At 37.2% G+C, this 24,163-nt stretch overlaps 1 protein-coding gene across 1 annotated transcript in view; it reads right to left on the bottom strand.

Moving 5' to 3' along the window:
- The window catches only part of nbeal2 (neurobeachin-like 2), a 94,163-nt gene that overhangs the window by 44,645 nt on the left and 25,355 nt on the right, over positions 1-24,163 (bottom strand). Inside the window, 16 exon segments of the mRNA XM_048153685.1 lie at positions 1,052-1,134; positions 1,242-1,584; positions 1,679-1,798; positions 2,194-2,326; positions 3,051-3,682; positions 6,357-6,455; positions 7,314-7,397; positions 11,821-11,907; positions 14,870-14,976; positions 16,668-16,980; positions 17,090-17,175; positions 19,288-19,370; positions 20,482-20,591; positions 21,048-21,129; positions 21,342-21,503; positions 22,961-23,049. Of these exon segments, the coding sequence (XP_048009642.1) occupies positions 1,052-1,134; positions 1,242-1,584; positions 1,679-1,798; positions 2,194-2,326; positions 3,051-3,682; positions 6,357-6,455; positions 7,314-7,397; positions 11,821-11,907; positions 14,870-14,976; positions 16,668-16,980; positions 17,090-17,175; positions 19,288-19,370; positions 20,482-20,591; positions 21,048-21,129; positions 21,342-21,503; positions 22,961-23,049 (2,613 nt within the window).

Genomic DNA, 24,163 nt, shown 5'->3' with positions numbered 1-24,163 from the left:
GCCCCAGACCATGACACTCCCACCACCATGCTCGACTGTAGGCAAGACACACTTGTCTTTGTACTCCGCACCCGGTTTGCCGCCACAGACGCTTGACACCGTCTGAACCAAATAAGTCTCATCAGACCACAGGACATGGTTCCATTAATCCATGTCCTTAGTCTGCTTGTCTTCAGCAAACTGTTTGCGGGCTTTCTTGTGCATCATCTTTAGAAGAGGCTTCCTTCTGGGATGACAGCCATGCAGACCAATTTGATGCAGTGTGCTGCGTATGGTCTGAGCACTGACAGGCTGACCCTCCACCCCTTCAACCTCTGCAGCAATGCTGGCAGCACTCATACGTCTATTTCCCAAACACAACCTCTGGATATGACGCTGAGCACGTGCACTCAACTTCTTTGGTCGACCATGGTGAGTCCTGTTCTGAGTGGAACCTGTCCTGTTAGACCGTTGTATGGTCTTGGCCACCGTGCTGCAGCTCAGTTTTAGGGTCTTGACAATCTTCTTATAGCATATGCCATCTTTATGTAGAGCAACAATTCTTTTTTCAGATCCTCAGAGAGTTCTTTGCCATGAGGTGCCATGTTGAACTTCCAGTGACCAGTATGAGAGAGTGAGAGCGATGATACCAAATTTAACACACCTGCTCCCCATTCACACCTGAGACCTTGTAACACTAACGAGTCACATGACACCAGGGAGAGAAAATGGCTAACTGGGCACAATTTGGACATTTTTACTTAGGGGTGTACTCACTTTTGTGGCCAGTGGTTTAGACATTAATGGCTGTGTGCTGAATTATTTTGAGGTTACAGCAAATTTACAAGTTATACAAGCTGTACACTCATTACTTCACATTGTATAAAAGTGTCATTTCTTCAGTGTTGTCACATGAAAAGATGTAATAAAATATTTACAAAAATGTGAGGGGTGTACTCACTTCTGTGAGATACTGTAGATAGATAGATAGTTTTTTTTTTTATTTTTATTTTATATTACTATCATCATAAATATATAAGAGAATCAATCAGATGGATGGGAAGATAATTACCTGTGGGGTATAGTATAGCACTAGCTTACTGTTGACTTCTGACGGCTCACCATCAGCTTTGAAAAGAGATACATTATTGGGACCTGAAAAGCAGAATGAGAGAAGCAGAAATAGACATACTTTAACACTTGTTTCTTTGTGGTTGGAACTGTGAATTTATGCTTTATTTGTGGGAATGTAACATTCATACCGGCAATGAACAAGGCTCGTGCCTGAGCAGGCTGCAGAGCTTCATGGCAGATGAACGCCGTGGCTAAAAGGCCACCCAGTGATGTAGGAGAACCCCATGCGGTGTCCTGTAGCCCTGCTGGGATGGTGTGGACCGGACTGTCACGACTCACACCTGGCCTCCCCCCTGTGGCTGCTGCAAAGGATGCTGGGAAGGACTGGGAGCGTGCAAGGGTGGGTGGCCCAGTATGAGCTGCAAATGCCATCTCGGAGGGCGAGTGGGATGGGTTGGTCAGGGTTGGAGAGGTAGTCATAGTGGTAGTGGTCCGGTGACCAGCTGATCCAATGCAGCAGGAAGTGAAAGGCTGAAACGTTGAAAGTCAAAAAGACCAATAAAACAAAACATATTCATAAAAAAAATAAAAAATAAAACTACTGCAAACAATAACATTTTCTCACCTCATTCAGAGAAGGAAAGCGCAGGGGTGCTGTTTTACACGGCACTCCATCCACATAAACAGTGACCACATTCTGTCCAAAAGGTCGACGGCCAGGAACGTGAACTATGGCTACTGAGTGCTTGAGTGAAGAAAAGAAGGGTAAGAATGAAACTCTGAATATAGACAGTGGACTTATCTAGATTATTTTCAACTTTACAGTACCAGTGTTGTTTTTGTTAACTAAAACTATGAAAAATAATTTTTGGTAATTTGGTAAATAAATGTTGCCTTGGCAAAAGCCCAATCTCCTATCTACATAAATGGGGAAACAAATCAGTTTTGTCTAAAATCAGATAATGGTATCATAAAGTTAGCTTCTTTAGCTGAAATCAGCTAAAGCTAATACTGCAGCAAAGATACATTTGATGCCTCTATTAAAAAAGTGACCGACTTTTTTTAAAACTCAAAGGGACTTTTTTCCGCTGCCGTCATATACTGTTAATTTGCGTGTGAATTATCTGTAAGATCACTAACCCAGGCACAGTCATTGAATGGGTGTTCTGGCAAGGAAACTGCCATGTACTCCTTTTTAGTACATACTGCAACAACCAAAACTTCTTCTGTGGTGAAAAAAGCTTCAAAGCCAGTTCCGCTTGCTGTGAAGAAACTACACACAGGACACAATAGAGCTTTAAAATGTATAAATACACACAGAATCGTATAAGTATTTTTAGTTATAGATTAGTACAAGTGTACTAGACTCATACAGGCACACAATATGTAAAAACCTTTTGTCACAAGTAGGCCTGGGAAACACATATTCTCTACAATATTCTCTACTTACTCGCTATGATTTTGTTTGCCATATATAATTGTGAATATTGCAAATATTTTAACAAATTACAGTCATGGGAAATATTTTAACATAGTAGTAAACCCCAGTAGTAAAATTGTTGTTATAGTTAAATTCCTAAGTTGTAATTAATTGATGCAGACAAATTACAATGATCTACTGCAGATGCACGATATACATGTTTTCATACACATTTACATAATATGTTAAATGTACATAATAATGTTGTGATGCCTAAACTAACCTGTTAAATTAAAATCAAGTGATTTTAGTTTTGAGTGTTTTAAAAAAAAATGATAATGAATAAATCACAAATTTATCGTACATCAAATATGGCTGAGAAAATATCCCCAAAAGATAATTTGAATCATTACTGTGTAAAGCATCAAATAGACATATCATGCAAAAATGCATGAACAAAATTTTCACTTCTCGGCCCTAATATATAATATATATATCTAATATATATTTATATTTAATATTATTTAATATTTAATATATATTAAAACTAAAAAAATTTGTAATAAAAATGTCAAACCTGTAAAGCTGTTTCCTGCGTGGTCCCATAGCCATGCGAACTGTATTATCCGGGTGTGTCAGGTGGGATTCGGAGTAGTGGTGCTGGGGTGGAGGAAAGTCCGTGTTGAGGCACAGCCAGGCGTGGAAAGCAAACGCACTCCCTGGCCAGCGTTGTATAGCTGGCACCATAATACCCGCCATAGGGGGCGTAAGGTCAAAATACTGCAAGGCGCTGCACCCGCCCTCCCCACGTGCCGCCATGGCGGAAAGCACCCTTACAACGCGCCCGCAGTATGGGTGAGGGGAAGCCCTGGGCTCAGTCCGCAAGAGCTTCAGCAGACTCTTCAGTTCACAGGGCCGTAAAGAAAGAGATCCCAAGTCTTGAAACAAGCCCAGGAGGGCGTCCGCGCACTGCCGGTCAAGCCGCTCCGGGGGTTCAGAAAGCACCTCCAGCACAGCGCCCACTAAGCCCGCTTCGACGGCTACAGTACGGCAGGACAGAGTTCCTCGACACACGGCCGCCAGCCACTGGGACACCAGCAGCTGCAGAGAGCGAGAGCCCAGATCAGGCAACCACTGTAGCAGCAGGAGCAAAGGCTGTTCGTTACTGATGCCTAACTGCATGGCCTGGGAATACTCTCCTTCAACAGCCTGAGAGAAAAAAACATGAAGAAAGAGGAAGGAAAAAGCAAAAAATGTGAAAGGATACAAGTTTTTTGATAGCACAGTGGTTCTGTGCTATCAATTCATTGTTGCATCCAAAATTGCATACAGCTTAGTGTATATGTTGAAGAACTTCTTGACGTTTTATAAGTATGCATGTGTGTAGTATGAATTCAGTGTTATTTTAGTGTCAATTACAGAGTATTATAGCAAAGACTACATAGTGTAGCCTGTGTATATATATATATATATATATATATATATATATATATATATATATATATATATATATATCAAATTTTCATTTTTTTGAAAATTTGAATCAAAGTTATCCAAAACATGCAGTGTTGTGAGGACTCCAGGACTGGTATTGAGAATCAGTACAGTAGTACAGTTAACAACAACAGAAGTTGTTAAAATACAGGTAAAATAGCAAGAAGCCTAAATATTAACACACATCATGCATTAACTTTTTACAGGTACAGCTTTCATTCTGTTCCTCACATAATTTCTACTGTATGGCTTCAGAGTGCAGTAGTTTACCACTAGCTGGCCACTGTTACACACGCAATGCGAGTGGATGTCTGTTTAACACAGCTGACGTGCAACAAAATGCTTCATGAAAAATAAAGCGCAGTTGATGAACGAACAACAAGGAAGCACATCAAATGAACGTACATTACACAAGAGTAAATACAAATGAGTTTGTTGTTAATCGCCAACAGCACAGCAGCTCCAGACAATCAAAACCCAGAGTTACTTACATGAAAAGGAATCAAAGCAGCCTCCTCATCTGTTTTCAGGCCTTCCCGCTTAGATCTCTCAAGCTTTTCTAATATAAACGCGGGTCCTAAAGCGCTTGCCTAGTCATAAACCTTCATTCCAGTGATATTCTTTTGAGCTCTTTTGTATTATGTTCCATCTCTCATTCTGCAGTTTTTTTTTCTTATTTTCAAATCTCCCTCTTGCTCGACCAACATACGCCACCTAATGCTGATTGGTTACATGTTTGTTGTTGGTATCGGCCTGACTAACTTCCAAACAGTGTATTTGAAATAATACTGAGTCCACCTTTAAATATATAATAATTATTGAATAAATTATTACTTTGGCAAAAAAAAAGAAGTCAATTCAAATTCAATTCTGTTCAATTATGGAATTTGGCTAGTTATGTGATTTCAAGATGGCCGCCCCCATGAGGTGACCCCCTCTATGTAAACTAAAACTGCTTTTAGTAGGCTACTGATATTATAGAAGTCTTCATATCATGTAAGTGTACATTATTTTAATTATATGGTTAAAAAGCGCTTTTTATTACATTATGTATAAAAATACTGAATATTTTAGCTGACTAAATGACAAGAGGGAAGGAAATGGATGTCGCACCATCTTTGATAGCAGTTAGAGTTAGGCTGCAGGGCTTGGCATTAACACCCGCCAACCCGCCAAATGCGGGTAGATTTCAGCTGTGGCGGGTAAGACAGCCACTCCCACTAGCCACTTTGGCAGGTTGAATATAATTTCAGTTTACAGCCAAATGATCGTCGAAGATCGCCGTAGCACAAAATTACAATCCAATCACACAATTCGTTATTTACGTGCAGTTAGTGAAGGAGGGATAGGCGGATTTGCGCTGAATGACACACAACAAAAGCGCTCTCTCGCGTGCGCTCTCTCTCTGTCGCGCGCGCGATCAGTTCTCCTCGCGCCTGAATAGTCAAATACACGTGCACACAGATGTCTAAATGTCCATCCTGTGGAGTATCTCACGTGAATACAGTCGGTTATGGCTTAAGTGGACGTAAACAGGTGGGTAATAACTGGATATGCGTCAGTTACGTCCATGCATTCAGCAGCCCAATTAAATAGGCCTATTGTCTGTCATTAATGTTAATCAAACAACAAAAGATGTTAAATAAATGTAGGCTATATGTTAAATAAACCTACTGTATCTGAAAAAAGATGATTTTTAATGTACTATTGTTTTTGTAATTTGCTTCTTTGTTCTTTTATATAGCCTAACACAAATAACTTATACAATTTCTCATATTAGCCCATGCTCATATTGTCTACCTCTTGCCCACCTGTACATACCAGCTGATATACAATGTAGTCTTGATTTGGGTGGTCAATCTGCATTTAAAAGTTTGAAAGGGTTTTAAATCTTCTAAATCAAGTAAAATGACTCAAAATAAAGTAATTTAAGCATAACAAAGTCAACTTTAATCATATAAAATGTAATTTACCGACATCAAAATTGTGGCCAGTGAAAATGCTGAGTGGCTAGTAACTTTGGAAAACCACTAGCCACAGTGGCTGGTGAGCAAAAAAGTTAATGTCAAGGCCTGCGTTTAACTCAAGCGGCAACCTCCCCCAGTCTCTCGTGAAGCCAATACGGAAGTGACTTAAACTGCGATTCATCGACTGGCCGCTAGGGACAGGCTCCAAAAGAGAGCAGAATCTCACTGAGTTGTTAAATTGGCCAAGTTTATAAGCAGAAAAAAACATGTTTACAAGTTGGTTCAAATTGTGGTTTTGGTCTATACTGCTAATTTTGCCCTTCATGACAACTGTGAGGGGGGTGAATTTTTTTCTAACTCATTCGTTTAAATTATATTAAGCCTTAAAGTGACTTAAATGCAGTCTCAGTCTTCTCACTTACCATGTTCATCAGCTCCTGCAGGAGTCTTTTGGTGGGCTGTCCTTGACTTTTCAACACATCGAACAGCTGTGAGTAGCCAATCCGTTCCTTGAAGACCTCCTGGGAAGACAAACCACACAAAACCAGTTACATTACAATTGAACACGCATTGAATACAATGAGTGTTTTCCCCACCCTGTTCCCCAAAATAAACCAATAAACAAAAGCTATTATATAAAGTAGAAATGTTTTCACATGAAATCAGGATACCAAAGGGGGGGATATCATAAAAAACAAAACCTTAATTTTACTTTAAATTTAAGTTAAATAGAAAGTCCAATCTACAAATGTAAATTGCTTTCACAACACAAGGCCATCCAGATTATTTATAGAAACTACACTGCAAAGACAGAGAAAACAAAGTTATAAATCTTTATTGTGCTGCAGTATAATGTTTGTTTTGCAAAGAGGGTGTTATAGAAGAACGGGGCAGCACAAACTATATTTGACCCAACAGCAAAGGCATTTACATAAAGAAGTAGCAGTAAAAAGAACCAGTTTAATTCTGAAAAATAGTCACGGAAAACTACTTTATGACAGTTTTGGTAGAAGAAACTTTGACTGAAATTATAAATACACTTCAAGAGAAAAAATAAACAAAAAATAGGTAATGAGATTATGATACTTTAAGACCTGACAAACAACTGTCAGTAAGCACCATAGCATAAAGGAGGAAGCGCATGTCATAACGTCACCATGGGTGACCTGGTTCTGCACCACCACATCAAATGTGCAGATAAGATTAACCTCATACGCATAAGGGGCACATTTATCACACGCAAGCACTTTGACATATCATGCTGATAAAATGAGAGACGTCTGTGAGCTAGCTGACCTTTCAGAGACTTTAGGAGCAACATACATAAGGAACGAGAAGAGAGGAGGTGTGAGAAATGAGTCGAAGGAGACGTGTCATACCTTGGCAGACGGCGAGTTGCTCATAATGGCAGTGAGGACTCGAATGGCGTGTACTGTGATGCAGTCAGAGCCCTTTTCCCAGACCTACACGCAAACACGCAAAATGCACACATCATTTAGTTCACAATCTTCACATAATCTCATATATTAAATGATTAGTTCACCCGAGAATACACATTCTGTCATTATTTCCAATAACATAGGAGAATTTTTTGAAGAACCAATGCTGTGACATTTCTGAATCTAACACCGAAATGAATGAGCTTTCAAAGCTTCAGTGAATTTCCGTTGATTAATGACTTATGTTTTGGTCTGTTTTGGCTTCAAAACAGAGCACAGGTCATATGGACCACTTTTATTCTGCATTTATGGTGTTTGTAGTCCATTTTAGAGCTTGACAGTCATGGTCATTATACAGGTGCTGGTCATATAATTAGAATATCATCAAAAAGTTGATTTCACTAATTTCATTCAAAAAGTGAAACTTGTATATTATATTCATTCATTACACACAGACTGATATATTTCAAATGTTTATTTCTTTTAATTTTGATGATTATAACTGACAACTAAGGAAAATCGCAAATTCAGTATCTCAGAAAATTTGAATATTACTTAAGACCAATACAAAGAAAGGATTTTTAGAAATCTTAGCCAACTGAAAAGTATGAGCATGTACAGCACTCAATACTTAGTTGGGGCTCCTTTTGCCTGAATTACTGCAGCAATGCGGCGTGGCATGGAGTCGATCAGTCTGTGGCACTGCTCAGGTGTTATGAGAGCCCAGGTTGCTCTGATAGTGGCCTTCAGCTCTTCTGCATTGTTGGGTCTGGCATATCGCATCTTCCTCTTCACAATACCCCATAGATTTTCTATGGGGTTAAGGTCAGGCGAGTTTGCTGGCCAATTAAGAACAGGGATACCATGGTCCTTAAACCATTTACTGGTAGCTTTGGCACTGTGTGCAGGTGCCAAGTCCTGTTGGAAAATGAAATCTGCATCTCCATAAAGTTGGTCAGCAGCAGTGAGCATGAAGTGCTCTTAAACTTCATGGTATACGGCTGCGTTGACCTTGGACCTCAAAAAACACAGTGGACCAACACCAGCAGATGACATGGCACCCCAAACCATCACTGACTGTGGAAACTTTACACTGGACCTCAAGCAATGTGGATTGTGTGCCTCTCCTCTCTTCCTCCAGACTCTGGGACCCTGATTTCCAAAGGAAATGCAAAATTTACTTTCATCAGAGAACATAATTTTGGACCACTCAGCAGCAGTCCAGTCCTTTTTGTCTTTAGCCCAGGCGAGACGCTTCTGACGCTGTCTGTTGTTCAAGAGTGGCTTGACACAAGGAATGCGACAGCTGAAACCCATGTCTTGCATACGTCTGTGCGTAGTGGTTCTTGAAGCACTGACTCCAGCTGCAGTCCACTCTTTGTGAACCTCCCCCACATTTTTGAATGGGTTTTGTTTCACAATCCTCTCCAGGGTGCGATTATCCCTATTGCTTGTACACTTTTTTCTACCACATCTTTTCCTTCCCTTCGCCTCTCTATTAATGTGCTTGGACACAGAGCTCTGTGAACAGCCAGCCTCTTTTGCAATGACCTTTTGTGTCTTGCTCTCCTTGTGCAAGGTGTCAATGGTCGTCTTTTGGACAACTGTCAAGTCAGCAGTCTTCCCCATGATTGTGTAGCCTACAGAACTAGACTGAGAGACCATTTAAAGGCCTTTGCAGGTGTTTTGAGTTAATTAGCTCATTAGAGTGTAGCACCAGGTGTCTTCAATATTGAACCTTTTCACAATATTCTAATTTTCTGAGATACTAAATTTGGGATTTTCCTTAGTTGTCAGTTATAATCATCAAAATTAAAAGAAATAAACATTTGAAATATATCAGTCTGTGTGTAATGAATGAATATAATATACAAGTTTCACTTTTTGAATGGAATTAGTGAAATAAATCAACTTTTTGATGATATTCTAATTATATGACCAGCACCTGTATATGTTGTAAGAATTATTGCATAAAGATTCTTCAGAATTTCTCCTTTTGACAAAAACAACAGAATATGGGTTTGGAATGACATTAGTGATTAAATAATGTCACTGTTCAAAAGTTTGGATTTAGTAAGATTTATTTATTTATTTATTTTAAAGAAATAATACTTTTATTCAGCAAGGATGCATTAAATTGATTAAAAATAGCAGACTTTTATATTGTCTTTCTAACTTTTTTTTTTAAGCAGCACAACTGATTTGTACATTGATAATAATAATAATAAAAAATATATATTTCTTGAGCAGCAAATCAGCATATTAGAATGATTTCTGAAGAATCATGTGATACTGAAGACTTGAGTAATGATGCTGAAAATTCAGCTTTGCCATCACAGAAATAAATTACATTTTAAAATATATTAAAATAGAAAACAGTTATTCTACATGATCAAATATGTCACAATATTACTGTTTTAACTGTATTTTTGATCAAATAAATGCATCCTTGGTGAGCATAAATAGATTAATAAAATGACATTTTGTGTGAAAAATTTATTTTAATTAAAGAGTTTCAGAGAGAATCACACAAGGTTGATAGATTCATAGTTTCTGAACATTCCTCCTTGAAGTGCAAGATTTTAATAAATATCTCAAAACATGCAACAGTAAAGTAATTTTCTCATTAGAAATATTTATCACCACTCCACCACAAATATCCCACTGAAGACCACCAAATAAAACACACACCAAATGTTACACCCACAGCACCACAGCCAGAGTAGACATGCTAGAAATCTAGAAACACTCTGCACATTGCAAGACTACATGCAAGGTGACACAGCCTTGCAAGTACATCCAAAGAACTTCACACATACACACACACGCACGCAGCAACACAAAACCACCATCAGCAGGATCCTCACCCTCAAACTCTGTATACTGACACTGCACAAACCTTTAAAAATGTACTGGTACCATGGTATCAAATGCTATATTTTCATGTTACTATATGATTGCCATATTCATATACAACAGTGTTTCTATCGTTAACTAAATATATCAAAAATATTTTTGTTAATTGAAATAAAGCTAAAATAAATTGTTTTATTAAATATAAATATTAGATAGATATAAAAATATTACTTAAACTTAAACTACACAAAGTTGACATGTTTCTTTGGCAAATAACTGTAATAAGTTTAAGTTGAAGTAATAAAATTACTAACTGAAATAAAATAAACTGAAATAGTACTAAATTACAACTATATAAATATATAAAAAAACAAATAAAAATGACAAAAGAACTTAATGTAAGTAAAATGAATTAAACTGAAAATATAAATATAAATCATAATTCAAAATATTAATAAATACTATAACACTATATACTTAAAGGGTTAGTTCACCCAAAAATGAAAATTCTGTCATTTATTACTCACCCTCATGCCGTTCCACACCCGTAAGACACAAATTAAGATATTTTAGTTGAAATCCGATGACTCAGTGAAGCCTTCATAGGGAGCAATGACATTTCCTCTCTCAAGATCCATTAATGTACTAAAAACATATTTAAATCAGTTCATGTGAGTACAGTGGTTCAATATTAATATTATAAAGCGACGAGAATATTTTTGGTGCGCCAAAAAAAGACCAAATAACGACTTATTTAGTGACGGCCGATTTCAAAACACTGTTCAGGCCATCACTATATAAGTCGTTATTTTATTTTTTTTGGCGCACCAAAAATATTCTTGTCACTTTATAATATTAATATTGAACCACTGTACTCACATGAACTGATTTAAATATGTTTTTAGTACATTAATGGATCTTGAGAGAGGAAATGTCATTGCTCCCTATGAAGGCCTCACTGAGCCATCGGATTTCAACTAAAATATCTTAATTTGTGTTCAGAAGATTAATGAAGTGCTTACAGGTGTGGAACGGCATGAGGGTGAGTAATAAATGACAGAATTTTCATTTTTGGGTGAACTATCATCTTTAAAATAAAAGCACAAGCACATTTTTAAGCAAAAATTTAATTTTTGAATTTATTGTACATCATTTGGCATGAGAATACCTTGGAAGTCAGTCTGATGCCAGTTTCACCCTAAAATACTGAAGTTATGCATCAGCTACCATTAGAACACGAGTGATTACCATCAATCTCATTTCCAAATATCATGGGATGTTTTACCATGTACGAGAACAGCATAATGTAATTTTCCACATTTCTTTTGTTGCATTTAAGTCAACGGTGTAACTAACTGACACACACGCAAAGACACAAGTACATGCATGCAGATGTTTTGCTACTGTATATTCACCTAGACAACACTGCACGTTTGTGGAACGGTGTGGAGTAGGTTATGCAGAATCTAATGTTGCTCAGTCAGCAGTTGTCTATCTGTGTATTTGTGTTTGTCTGCGTTTGTGTCAGTCGAGTGAAGGGTGGGTTTCCTGCTGACGAACGTCACACTGATCAGCGGTGAAGGGAAAGTACCTGCTCCACTTCAGCCTCTGTGAGCAAACGTGTAGTGAGGTCACATTGGCCCTCACACTCCACCATAAACCTGTTACTCTGATAGAGCTGCAGGACGGACACACATTCACACACCGTCACAAACAAACACATAAACAAGTGAGTCAGAGATAACATAAGCAAGCAGAAATTGAACTTACCGAGAGATAAAGCAAAAAGAAATGAAAGGTAACAGATGAAAAAGAGAAGCTCTTCGCAATCCTCATTACACAACAGAATGCCTAGTTACAACACACTCAAAAACCACCCAGCTTAGCCAAACCAACTGTGATTACATACAAACATATGACGCAGCACCTATATTTCATCATATGACGGAAACAGAAGCTGTGCTACAAATAATTGTTATTCGTCACTTTGACTCATTGAGTTTTAAATTGTCTGTCATGCTCTATTTTTATCTGTCAGTAAAATATTGTAAAGCTTGATGGGTTAATGACAAATAAAACTGTCCAATCTTTTAAAAAATCTAGCGTAAATGTATGTAATTGCAACATTTGTATTAATATAGGTTTCATGTGGTTTAAAAAACATTTTCTTATATCAACTTATATGTGACCCTGGACCACAAAACCAAATAGCAATAGCCAACAATACATTGTATGGGTCAAAATCATTGTTTTTTTTTTTTTTAATTCCAAAAATCATTAGGATATTAAGTAAAGATCATGTTCCATGAAGACATTTTGTAAAATTCCTACCGTGAATATATATAAAAAAATATATATTTTTTAAGTAATACGCATTGCTAATGACTTCATTTGGACAACTTTAAAGGAGATTTTCTCAATATTTTAATTTTTTTGTACCCTCAGATTCCAGATTTTTAAAGTTGTATCTTGACCAAATATTGTCCTAACAAACCATACATCAATGGAAAGCTTATTTATTCAGCTTTCAGATGATGTATAAATCTCAATTTAAAAAAATTGACCCCTGTGACTGGTTTTGTTGTCCAGGGTTCCATATAATTTTCAAGAAAAGTTTCAATTTTATGACTTAAAAATGTCATGTGGTGTAACCAAGTAAAAGGTAGTAACACATTTTTCTTAAAAGGTGCCGTAGAACGTTTTTTTTACAAGATGTAATATAAGTCTAAGGTGTCCCCTGAATGTGTCTGTGAAGTTTCAGCTCAAAATACCCCATAGATTTTTTTTAATTCATTTTTTTAACTGCCTATTTTGGGGCATAATTAGAAATGCGCCGATTCAGGCTGTGGCCCCTTTAATTGCTCGCGCTCTCCGCCCCCTCCCGAGCTCTCGACTCTATCATTGCATAAACAAAGTTCACACAGCTAATATAACCCTCAAAATGGATCTTTACAAAGTGTTCATCATGCATACTGCATGCATACATCGGATTATGCGAGTATAGTATTTATTTGGATGTTTACATTTGATTCTGAATGAGTTTGAGGCTATGCTCTGTGGCTAACGGCTAATGCTACACTGTTGGAGAGATTTATAAAGAATGAAGTTGTGTTTATGAATTATACAGACTGCAAGTGTTTAAAAATGAAAATAGCGACGGCTCTCTTGTCTTTGTGAATACAGTAAGAAACGATGGTAACTTTAACCACATTTAACAGTACATTAGCAACATGCTAACGAAACATTTAGAAAGACAATTCACAAATATCACTAAAAATATCATTTTATCATAGATCATGTCACTTATTATTGCTCCATCTGCCATTTTTCGCTATTGTTCTTGCTTGCTTACCTAGTCTAATGATTCACATCCAGACGTTAATACTGGCTGCCCTTGTGTAATGCCTCGATCATGGGCTGGCATATGCAAATATTGGGGGCGTACATATTAATGAGCCCAACTGTTATGTAACAGTCAGTGTTATGTTGAGATTCGCCTGTTCTTCGGAGGTCTTTTAAACAAATGAGATTTATATAAGAAGGAGGAAACAATGGAGTTTGAGACTCACTGTATGTCATTTCCATGTACTGAACTCTCGTTATTCAACTATGCCAAGGTAAATTCAATTTTTAATTCTAGGGCACCTTTAAATAATGTACACATCTTAATCATTATTGCAAAAATGTTTTTAAATATAGTTTACAGTGAAAAGTATTTTTGTACAAATATCATGAATTTTTTTTATTAATATCATTACATTTTAGTGAGTTGTACCACATGACTTTTACAACTACCAGAACTGAACTAACCTCGCCTTGCCAAAGGTCAAATTATCTAATATTTTTAGATATTTATTGACCTTGATACACAGTCAATAGGGTCTGCAAGGGATCCTCTCTATGATATCATTTCCTCTTTATGATATTTCTGCATGTTGGTCGCACCACCTGACTTTGATTTGGTAGACATGTTTTTCAAAAATATTATACCAAATTACTTATTAAAATGATTAAATTCTTGAAAGATTGAGGCTTTTAATATCAGGACAGTTTGACTTTTTTGACTTTGTCCCCAAAAAATATTAAAGTGAATTTTAATTAACTAAAACATGTTCATCTTAGAAGATGTGTACTGAAGTCAGTGTATGCATGAATTAAACCTTTATTGTATTTTTGAATACATTAATAGATCTAGACTAAAAAAAAGTCATTGAGCCTGGTATTTCTGAGTCTTATCAAGCACTGTGTTGTAGTTTTTATTCTGCTCACGAAATGTGAAAAAACTGCTTCAAACCCCTACTGACATCCTTTAGTGGAGAACTTTCTAAAGTAAGGGAAAACATACCTTAGAAATACCTTATATAAAAATGATAGACAGCATATGAATTTATCAGTCACTGTTTTTAAAATTTGCTAAATAATAAAAAAACCTTTCAGTTAAAGCAACCTCTGGATGGAACCATGACAAATCTGTGCTTCAGATCAGATTACTCAAGTACAGGTGTCTGCTTGTTATCTTTCAGAACAAACATCAGCAGACTGCCACATTTCCATTGTCAGCCATGAGAATGGTTTGAATCCTGGTTTTGTGAAACGCTGCTGCAGATATCTCAGAGATTTTAAGAAGGTAGCATTCTGACCTTGCTGTTCTGGATCAGGCGGAGGATGTGCTCAAAACAGTTGTTATTGAGAAAGATGGCCTGCAACACCGGCCGGTCTGAACACTGCAGGATCTCTGGTATAGCATCTGCAGGGCAAAAACACAAGAATATTCAGGCTTTTTGACCGGTGCCTTCTGGACAGATAAAACTGTGCCAGTTTCAAGCACTGGGACATCTGCATTACTCGTGGAGAAGACATTAAATGCAACCAAACAGCTGTTTTGTGGCCTTTTGCAACTTCTCTATTCAAATTGTTTCTAGAGAACTGGCTACAATTACTCTGAACTTCAGCAAAAGGGATGGAAGTTCACCACAAACATAAATGTTTAAACAACATCAAACATATCAGACACAGTGATCTGAGTTAAATATTTAGAATCAGAAGCACTATAATTTGCCATGTATAATAACAGTATTGTTGAGTTGAAATGCAATCTCAAAGATTTACAAAGAGTTACATCATGACATAATATCAAATTACATGTCGATTACAGGAAATACTTTTGGGATGTTGACATGTCCTGTGACATGCTATACTATATGGCATTTTGCTATTTGTTTTAAAATTATAATGCATGCAGTTTTATGACCTTATATTAATTGAGAAACTAGAGTATTTGTATTTTTAAAATGATTTTGTCACACTGCAGGACAAATTAATGTTAATTATAATTGAACTAGTGCAAAAAAAATGTTTAAAAACAGTGAAAAGTTATTTAAAGGAAATGGCGACCATGTAGAGGATATAAGATATACACTTTTTTCTCATATATTCATATAAATTTTAACCTAAAATTTTCACAGAAACCTTGAGGAGCATAAACCAGGCTGTTCTAGAGGCAACATGAATGCTACGCCAAATATACTGCACTAAAAACGCAAACAGACCTCAAGAACCTAATAAACACAAACTCAACAAACAGTGCAAATACAATGCAACTCATTAACAAAGCAAACAAGCCAGTGCAAATATACCACTGCATTACATATAATGATTTGCTTAATGAAAGGGTGTGTTCATATATCTGTAATCCTGGAAGAGGCAGTACATGAGGGTGAGTAAAGATGACAGAATGTTCATTTTGGGGTCAACTATACCTTTAAAAGGATCTGTAATGAAACGGGAACCGCCCACCATAGAAAATCAAATGCATCAAATGAACACTTGAGACTAGTCAGAAGCAGAACTAACCAATTGATGACTGAGCTAAGTTTTTGTTTCTCTACATAATGAAACTACAAGAAAGAAAAACAAAATAAAACAAAAACACTCTGAAACGTCAAAAATGAGTGATTTGGAGGCAGCAACTCCACACAAATAGCATTCAGCACAGGAGACTCAACTCAAAATTAATTTTAATACAGCCTGACGCATGATAATCGCATAAGCACAAAATACACAAGCATTGGGTATCCATCTGAAATATATTAAATACATTCCCATCACCAAGTCAGTCATCTTGGATTGACTCTTTGGACTTTTCTATATGCAATGTCATCTTAGTTAGAATTAGGCTAAAATAAAGCATCTTATCAGGCAGAATGATACAACTAGGAATGATTGTGATGCATTAAAGGGATAGTTCGCCTGCAGAACACAAAAAGAGGATATTTTAAAAACATGTTTTTTTTTTTACTATAGTCAATTGGGTGAAACTTTTCAAAATATCTTCTTTTGTGTTCCACAGAAAAAGTCACACAGGTTTGGAACGACACTAGGCTGAGTAAATGATGAAAAATGTTTAAAGTTAAGGAGCGATGTCAAATATTCTCTTACTCAGCATATGTTCGAGAAGGGTAATGAGGTTATCCTCCCAAGCCAGGATATCTTCCTGCTGGCTCTCCGGTGGCCGGTTCCAGTTGAGCAGCTGGAAGTAACTGTCCAGTACGGTCCGGATCTCCACCTGCCTGTCATTCGGGCTGCTGGAGTGCAAAAGGTGGATCATTGCGGTCAGGCACCGCAGGGTCATTCTGAGCAGCTGAGGATCCCTGGGTTCTTGCGGGGATGAGGCAGGACACAGGCACCAGGAACGCAGCACGGACATGAGGTCCTTCACAGCCTGGGGGGTGATGGAGAGAAGGCCGTTCCTCTGAAACACACAGACACAAACGATAGCACTTAACACACTCATGTAGTAAGGTATGTGGTTACAAAATCAGAGGTCCCTATGACTTACAGGGCCAGAGAGTCTAATTTACCTTGCATCCACTGATTATGGCTCCCTGTAGGTGCACCAGCCTCACCACGAGGGGTTCCGGGATTAGTTCAATGTCTTGTAGGTAGTCTGTGGGTGTAACCAGTCATTTAGTCACAAGAATCTTAAAGGGGTCATGACATGAGGAATCAAAATGTCTTTGATCTTGAAAGTCATGTCATGACCCCTTTAAAGTTGAGCATCTTTTGTGCAATTGTCATCATTTTAATGTTTAATGGCACAAAAACATCTTTTGTTGAGGAGAAAGTTCATTCAAAAACGAAAATTCTGTCATCGTTTACTCAGTCATGTCTTTCTAAACCTGTATTCATTTATGTATTCGCTCGAACACTGAATAAGATATTTTGAAAAATGTCTTAGGTGTACTTTTTGTCCATATGATTAAAGTCAATATCGTTTGACAGAATTTTCATTTTTGGCTGAACTATCCCTTAAAAAGGAACTGGCATAAAAATGGGAACTGCCTACCAACACTGGATGCTTCAAATGAACAGAGATTAAACTTGAAACCCAAAGATTAGTCAGAACTAACAAGTTCATGGCTGAAACAAAGTTTTTTTGTTCTTCTGCTTACTGAAAATACAATAAAGAAATAATAAACACCAAAACAAAACAAAACAAAAAAAATAAACAAAACAAAACAAAGCAAAAACAAAAAAAACCCAAAAAGCAAAAACAAAACAAAAACTAAAAACAAAGCAAAGCAAAACAAAAACAAACAAAACAAGCACAACAAAGCAAAAAAACCCACCAAAATGTCAACCTCGCTTAAACAAAAACTCTGCTCAAAAACCTGACGAGTGTGTGTTCATATGGCCAGCTTTCTTTTGGATTTAAGACATGTGGAGTAGAAAATCGAACAAACTTCATATAAACACGTACACCATTACATTATAAACACAATGCGGATAAACCTCTTAGTGAAAAACACCTTTTCTGCACAAGAAACTAGTTTACCTCACCTCATGACCACAGGCCACTTGAACCCACTATAGCTTGCCTACTAAACCCATATAGGTGTGGAAGTTGCTCTACAGAGCTTCTAATCACTTGAACAAAGCTTGTAACACTGTCAGGATTATGTTATTTGATTTGGCCTTTGCCTGCTGGCTTCAAAACAGTCTTGCTTCTCAGATTTGCGAGTTGTGCTGATGAGGAGACCAGCTGGAATCTATAGCCTCAAATCTAACGTCTTAAAGGGTTAGTTCACCCAAAATTGAAAAATGTCATTAATAACTCACCCTCATGTCGTTCCATACCCGTAAGATCTTCAGAACACAAATTAAGATATTTTTGATAAAATTCAATGGCTCAGCAAGGCCTCCACTGAGAGCAAGATAATTAACACTTTCAAATGCCCAGAAATGTACTAAAGTTATATTTAAAACAGTTCATGTGACTACAGTGGTTCAACCTTAATGTTATGAAGCACAGAGAATATGTTTTGTGCGCCAAAAACAAAAACAAAATAGCGACTTCAATATATAGTGAAGGGCGATTTCAAAACACTGCTTCATGAAGCTTCAAAGCTTTACAAATCTTTTGTTTCGAATCAGTGGTTCGGAGCGTGTATCAAACTGCCAAAGTCACGTGCGTTATGACGTAACAAAGCCTCGTTTACTGAAATCACATGACTTTGGCGCTCCGAACCATCTTAATTTGTGCTGTGAAGATGATCGAAGGTCTTATGGGTGTGGAAAGACATGAGGGAGAGTAATTAATGACAGAATTTTCATTTTTGGGTGAACAAACCCTTTAATTCAATTTCTCTCTCTCTTTCACATCTCATCTGTCCTGTATATTACATCAACAGTCTATAAAAAATATGTAGATCTCCCACTATATATCTATAAGGAAGGTTGCTTCAGGGTTGCACCAGCGCATGTCCAGACAGAGCTTCTGAGATGAAACAAACTAACAGAGGAAACAAGTCATAACTGGCTATAACTTAAAAAAGCTGATGAAAGTATTTACGTGAAGAACATTTAAAGGCAAATAACATGACAAAACAGGGCCCTTAATCACAATGGATTAATACTATAGGGATCAGAGCACCCTCTCTTTACAAACAACAAGCCATTTTGTCTCCTGAGAGGCAGGATGTGTGATATCTCCCAGGATGTGATGAAGCAAGTAAATGGGGGTAATGATTGTGTCAGAAGGCAGGAGTTGGTGACATACCGTGGAAGAGCAAAGGAAGCTCCTCTGGTAGAACAAGAGGGGAGAATTTATACTTGCTTCTCTCCAGCATACTGACCTCCTCCCTGAAAAACACACATATCAAAGCTCTTTTTTGAAATACTTGACACATTCTCATTTATTACTGAAACAATAAGCTACAGGATACAATCTTCTTAAACAGTATAAGCATAAGATATTAAAGGGATAGTTCACACAAAAATGAAAATTGTGTCATTTACTTTCCCACAAGTTGTTACAAACCGGTATGAGTTTCTTTCTTCTGTTGAACACAAAAGAAGATTTTAAAGAATGTTGGTAACCAGACAGTTGATGGCACCCACTCTTTAAAATAACTTCTTTTGTGTTCAATAGAAGAAAGAGACTCATACAGATTTGGAACCACTTGAGGGTGAGTAAGTAATGACAAAATTTTTAATTTTTGGGAGAACTATCCCTTTAAGACTTGTTATTTGTCTTTATTTCCCCAATGGCAACTTCCTTTTTCCTTGTTTTAAGCATTAATCTACCAAAAAAATATATACATCAAGTTATTTCACTTGTTTTAAGCAAAAATTTCTTTAATAATAATCTATTCAATAACGGTTATATGTTAACAATTATGTTTTTAAGTTGTAATACCATGGTATTTTGAAATATGCGTTCCATATTTCACGGTACGTCAGATAATGTTATTACCATAATGGCCGTTTCCATAAAAATGTGGTAACACTGCAATACTTTACTATAGTACAATGGATGGACTACAAAATTCTTCTGCCAGTTAATACATTATACTGTTAATGGAGGCCAAAATATGGACTGTTTATAGAATTCATATTATGTTTAGTCACTATTATACAACAGCTTTTAACATCCAACCCAATTGTAGAGCTGGAACTCTCCTTTTTATAACACATACTATTTCATGAGCTTCACCTTAGTGGATGGGTAGAACAGTGCTGTTTGAAGAGATGCATCAGTGCTGTGAGGAGTTTATGCTTTGTGCAATTCAGACAGCATAAGAAGGCTTGAGAGCTGAGAGGTGAGGTCTGGGTGTGTTATTAACTGTTAAAGTGGAGCTGAAACAGAACTTGCTGCTCTCAACGGCTCCTACGCATTCCTATTGTGGTTTAACACCCTGCCCAACTCACAGACACACACACATACACACTCAGCCAGCACACACACGCTCACCCTGCCTGCCGTCTCCTCCACGTCTGATAAGGGTCAAAGAGGTTTTCGCACAGCAGCAGGCCATGTTGTACCACCGACTGTAAACTGCTATCATCTGGCCGCTTCTTCAGCTGTAACACATATACAAAAACACGCTTGACTGACTCTTGTGAGTACACAAACTTAGCTTAACACACAAACATTCCTTTGAATAAAGCAGAGATCTTCCACCCAAAGCTTTCTGATTCAACCTGTTCTGTTAATTCAGAAACCTATAAAAGTGCCGCAATCACACGTATAGTAATAACAATAGCTGCGTAATATACAATTATATGGACAAAAGTTTCATTCATATGTTCAGAATAAACAAACATGCAATATAAACATGAACTAGTTTTAAAACTCTAATACTAGAGTAACATTAGAAAATTTTGCAGCTTTCTTCTATTGATAAGATAACGGAGAGGTGACAAGAAAACATAAGAAGGGGAGGAGAATTGGGATTAACAAATGACGCAAACTAGACTTTATCAGATGTATCAGCAGGGGTGCAAATCACTGCGGAACAGCTTTACAGACTTTCTTACCTGAGTCAAACAGAAGTTTAGGAGCTTGATTGTCTCAAACACAAACCCAGGGGTCTTTTCAGAGTCTATATTCTCCATATTCCTGCAGGCAGAGATTTCAAAATGATTTGCATCAGCACTGGTTTTATTGTACACTCAAGGAAGATCCACATCAAATTTGCACTTTAGCATAAACCGCTGCCTTGCATTATCCCTGCTATTCAAAGATAGAAGCTTATCAACGGGCATGTGAGTCACTGGGGCATTATCACAAAGAGAATGATGGTGTTCACTCTGTGCTCCACAGGAACTGACCTGCAGATGATGATGAAGAACTTGATGAGGAGCAGTGGGTGTGGAGCAGTGCTGCTCTGTTCCTGCCCTGACATGTGGAGGGCGCTGTGCCACAGCTGGGTGCTGAGGAACACCAGTACCTCCTTGGGGAGGAGGGGAACATCTGCGCTCCATTCCTCCAGCCTGCAGACAAAAAGATGTTTGTTTTGTTTTGCTTTGCTTTTTGTTTGTTTTGTTTTGCTGTTGTTTTTTTGCTTTGCTTTTTGTTTGTTTTGTTTTTCTGTTGCTTTTTGTTTTGCTTTGCTTTTTGCTTCTTTTGTTTTGCTTTTTGTTTGTTTTGTTTTTCTGTTGTTTTTTGTTTTGCTTAGTTTTTTTTTTTTTGTTTTAATGAAGGACTGATAATTAAACATCAAAAAAGTGTAAGTCAAACATTGGGTTGAAGGTCCAAATTGCAGTTTCAACGCGGCTTCAAAGGGCTCTACACGATCCCAGATGAGGTATAAGGGTCTTGTCTAGAGTGTCATTTTCGAAAAAAAAAAAAGAAGATATATATATATATATATATATATATATATATATATATACACACACACACACACACACACACACATACATATATATACACATACATATATATATATACACACACACACACACATATACATATATATATATATATATATATATATCACACTTTTTAACAACAAATGCTCATCTTGCACTGCTCTGCAATGTGCCATGCATTTAGCAATCATGTTGGAAAGGTCACGCGTGACATAGACAGAAGTACAGATTCAGTATCTACAAAGCGAACGTGCAAAGACTTACTCGGCATCCCAATGTGCATATTATCCACCCTAAATAGTATTGAATATTACTAATGTCACATACTATTAAGGATGGATAGTATGCACATTGAGATGCAGGTTAAGTCAAACGCCCTTTACAAAAATATGTTGGCCGATTTTGAAGTTGGAGGAGAAAATGAGATGAACTTCCGCCTATGTCACGCGTGACCTTCCCAACATGATTACGCAATGTGTGACATATCACAGAGCAGTGCAAGACAAGCCTTTGTGGTAAAAAAGTATATACATTTTTATTTTATTTTTTAGAAAATGACCAATCGTTTCGCTAGACAAGACCCTTATTCCTCGTCTGGGATTGTGTGGAGCCATTTGAAGCTGCACTGAAACTGTCATTTGGATCTTCAACTCGTTATACCCCAATTAAGTCCACTATATGGAGAAAAATCCTGGAATGTGTTTCTCAAAAACCTTAATTTCTTTTTAACTGAAGAAAGAAAGACATAAACATCGTGGATGGCCTGGGGGTGAGTAAATTATCAGGAAATTTTGGTCATTCTTATGTTTCATCTGCTTTTTTTTTTTTTTTTTTTTAAGTTGATGAATGTCGTTGGTCAATGCATCACTTTTTTTTTTTTTTTTACACCATTACAGATCTGGTGTGCATAGGGAAGTCTTTAAAAGATGGATTTTTCAAACTCAGCAACCGTTAAATTAGCAAATAAACAAATATAGGCTACTAAATACCATCATAGCCAGAGTTGGACCCGACCACCTACAGATTAACTCCCTGTGTCTGTGACATTTTGATAGGTCAGCAGGTAACTGACTCACCGGCGAGGCTCCGTCGACTGCACATCAATGACCTTCTCAAAAGACGCCACGAATGCCTCCAACCACTGCTGCAGGTAAACGACATCTTTCTGAAAGACAGAGAAAGATAAAGGGAAACATTAAGAGTCGGTAAAACATCTTTTGACAGGACAGCCCCATTGTCAGAGGTCTGGGTTACGAAGAAAGATACACACACTTTAGGTTATCCAAACTTAAAAGTTCCACTTCTGAAATCATGTCTCCAGTCCAGTCTAGCTATTTTTGAACACATACTTTGTGAAAGCTCCCATAAGAAACGCATCTGATCGGGGTCAGGTGAACTCGAAACCAGCTTATTTGGGGTTTCCTTAAGACCAGTTAATTAACTAATCCAATCAATAGTCTCTCAGGCAAACCATCAACTAGTCAACTTTGAAATTATGTAGTTCTGCACATGCGTAGTAAGTCTTTACACCACAAGGTTTCACTAAAGCATGACTGGGCGCTATCTCTAAAATCAGAGCATGCACACACTTGTGTTAACACAACAGGAAACTACAGAGTATGCAAACTTGTGCAATATAACAGTGGATGCTGTGAATTCTTAATGCAATCAAAACAGTGACATTGACAAAACCAATGGTTTTGTCATTGGGACAAAATTAAGTAGCGTTTGCTGGTGGCATTTTAGTCTGATGAAGAGCTGCATTGCTCGAAACGTCACATTATAGTATTCTGGTGAGCTCAAAAATGGCAAAAATGTAACCTTTACAACAGCTTGTCACTAGGGCAAAACCCTCAAAGGGACATCTTTGTACCTTATTTACCCATGAAAGGTTCATAGTAGTACATTAAAGGTACACATAACAACTTTAAAGTACTAATATGCACCTTTTAGGGGTAGATGGTACAGCATTGTCCCAAAGTTGTACTGCCACGGTGACAAGATGTTGTACTTCTAAGGGTATACATTTTCCCTCATTTTTTTCTGACAGTGCACATTACAATATTCGCCATATGCCAATATTTATGTGTCGTTTTATTGGTTTTCTTGACAAATAAATCATATTATTGCCACCATTGAAACCTAACCTGTTCATTGTCTGTCTTCAAATTATATTGTTGTTAGAATTTTTTCCAAGCCGTGAAGAATGAAGTTTATCTTTCTACTAATCGAGCAAAGCAAAGCTAGTCATGGTTGAGTGTGAAGGATCAACTTGGATG

The sequence above is a fragment of the Megalobrama amblycephala genome, linkage group LG13, assembly GCF_018812025.1.
Source record: "Megalobrama amblycephala isolate DHTTF-2021 linkage group LG13, ASM1881202v1, whole genome shotgun sequence".
Taxonomy (NCBI): Eukaryota; Metazoa; Chordata; class Actinopteri; order Cypriniformes; family Xenocyprididae; genus Megalobrama; species Megalobrama amblycephala.
The sequence above is the reverse complement of the archived record's forward strand: the minus strand, read 5'-3'. Positions and strand labels throughout refer to the sequence as shown.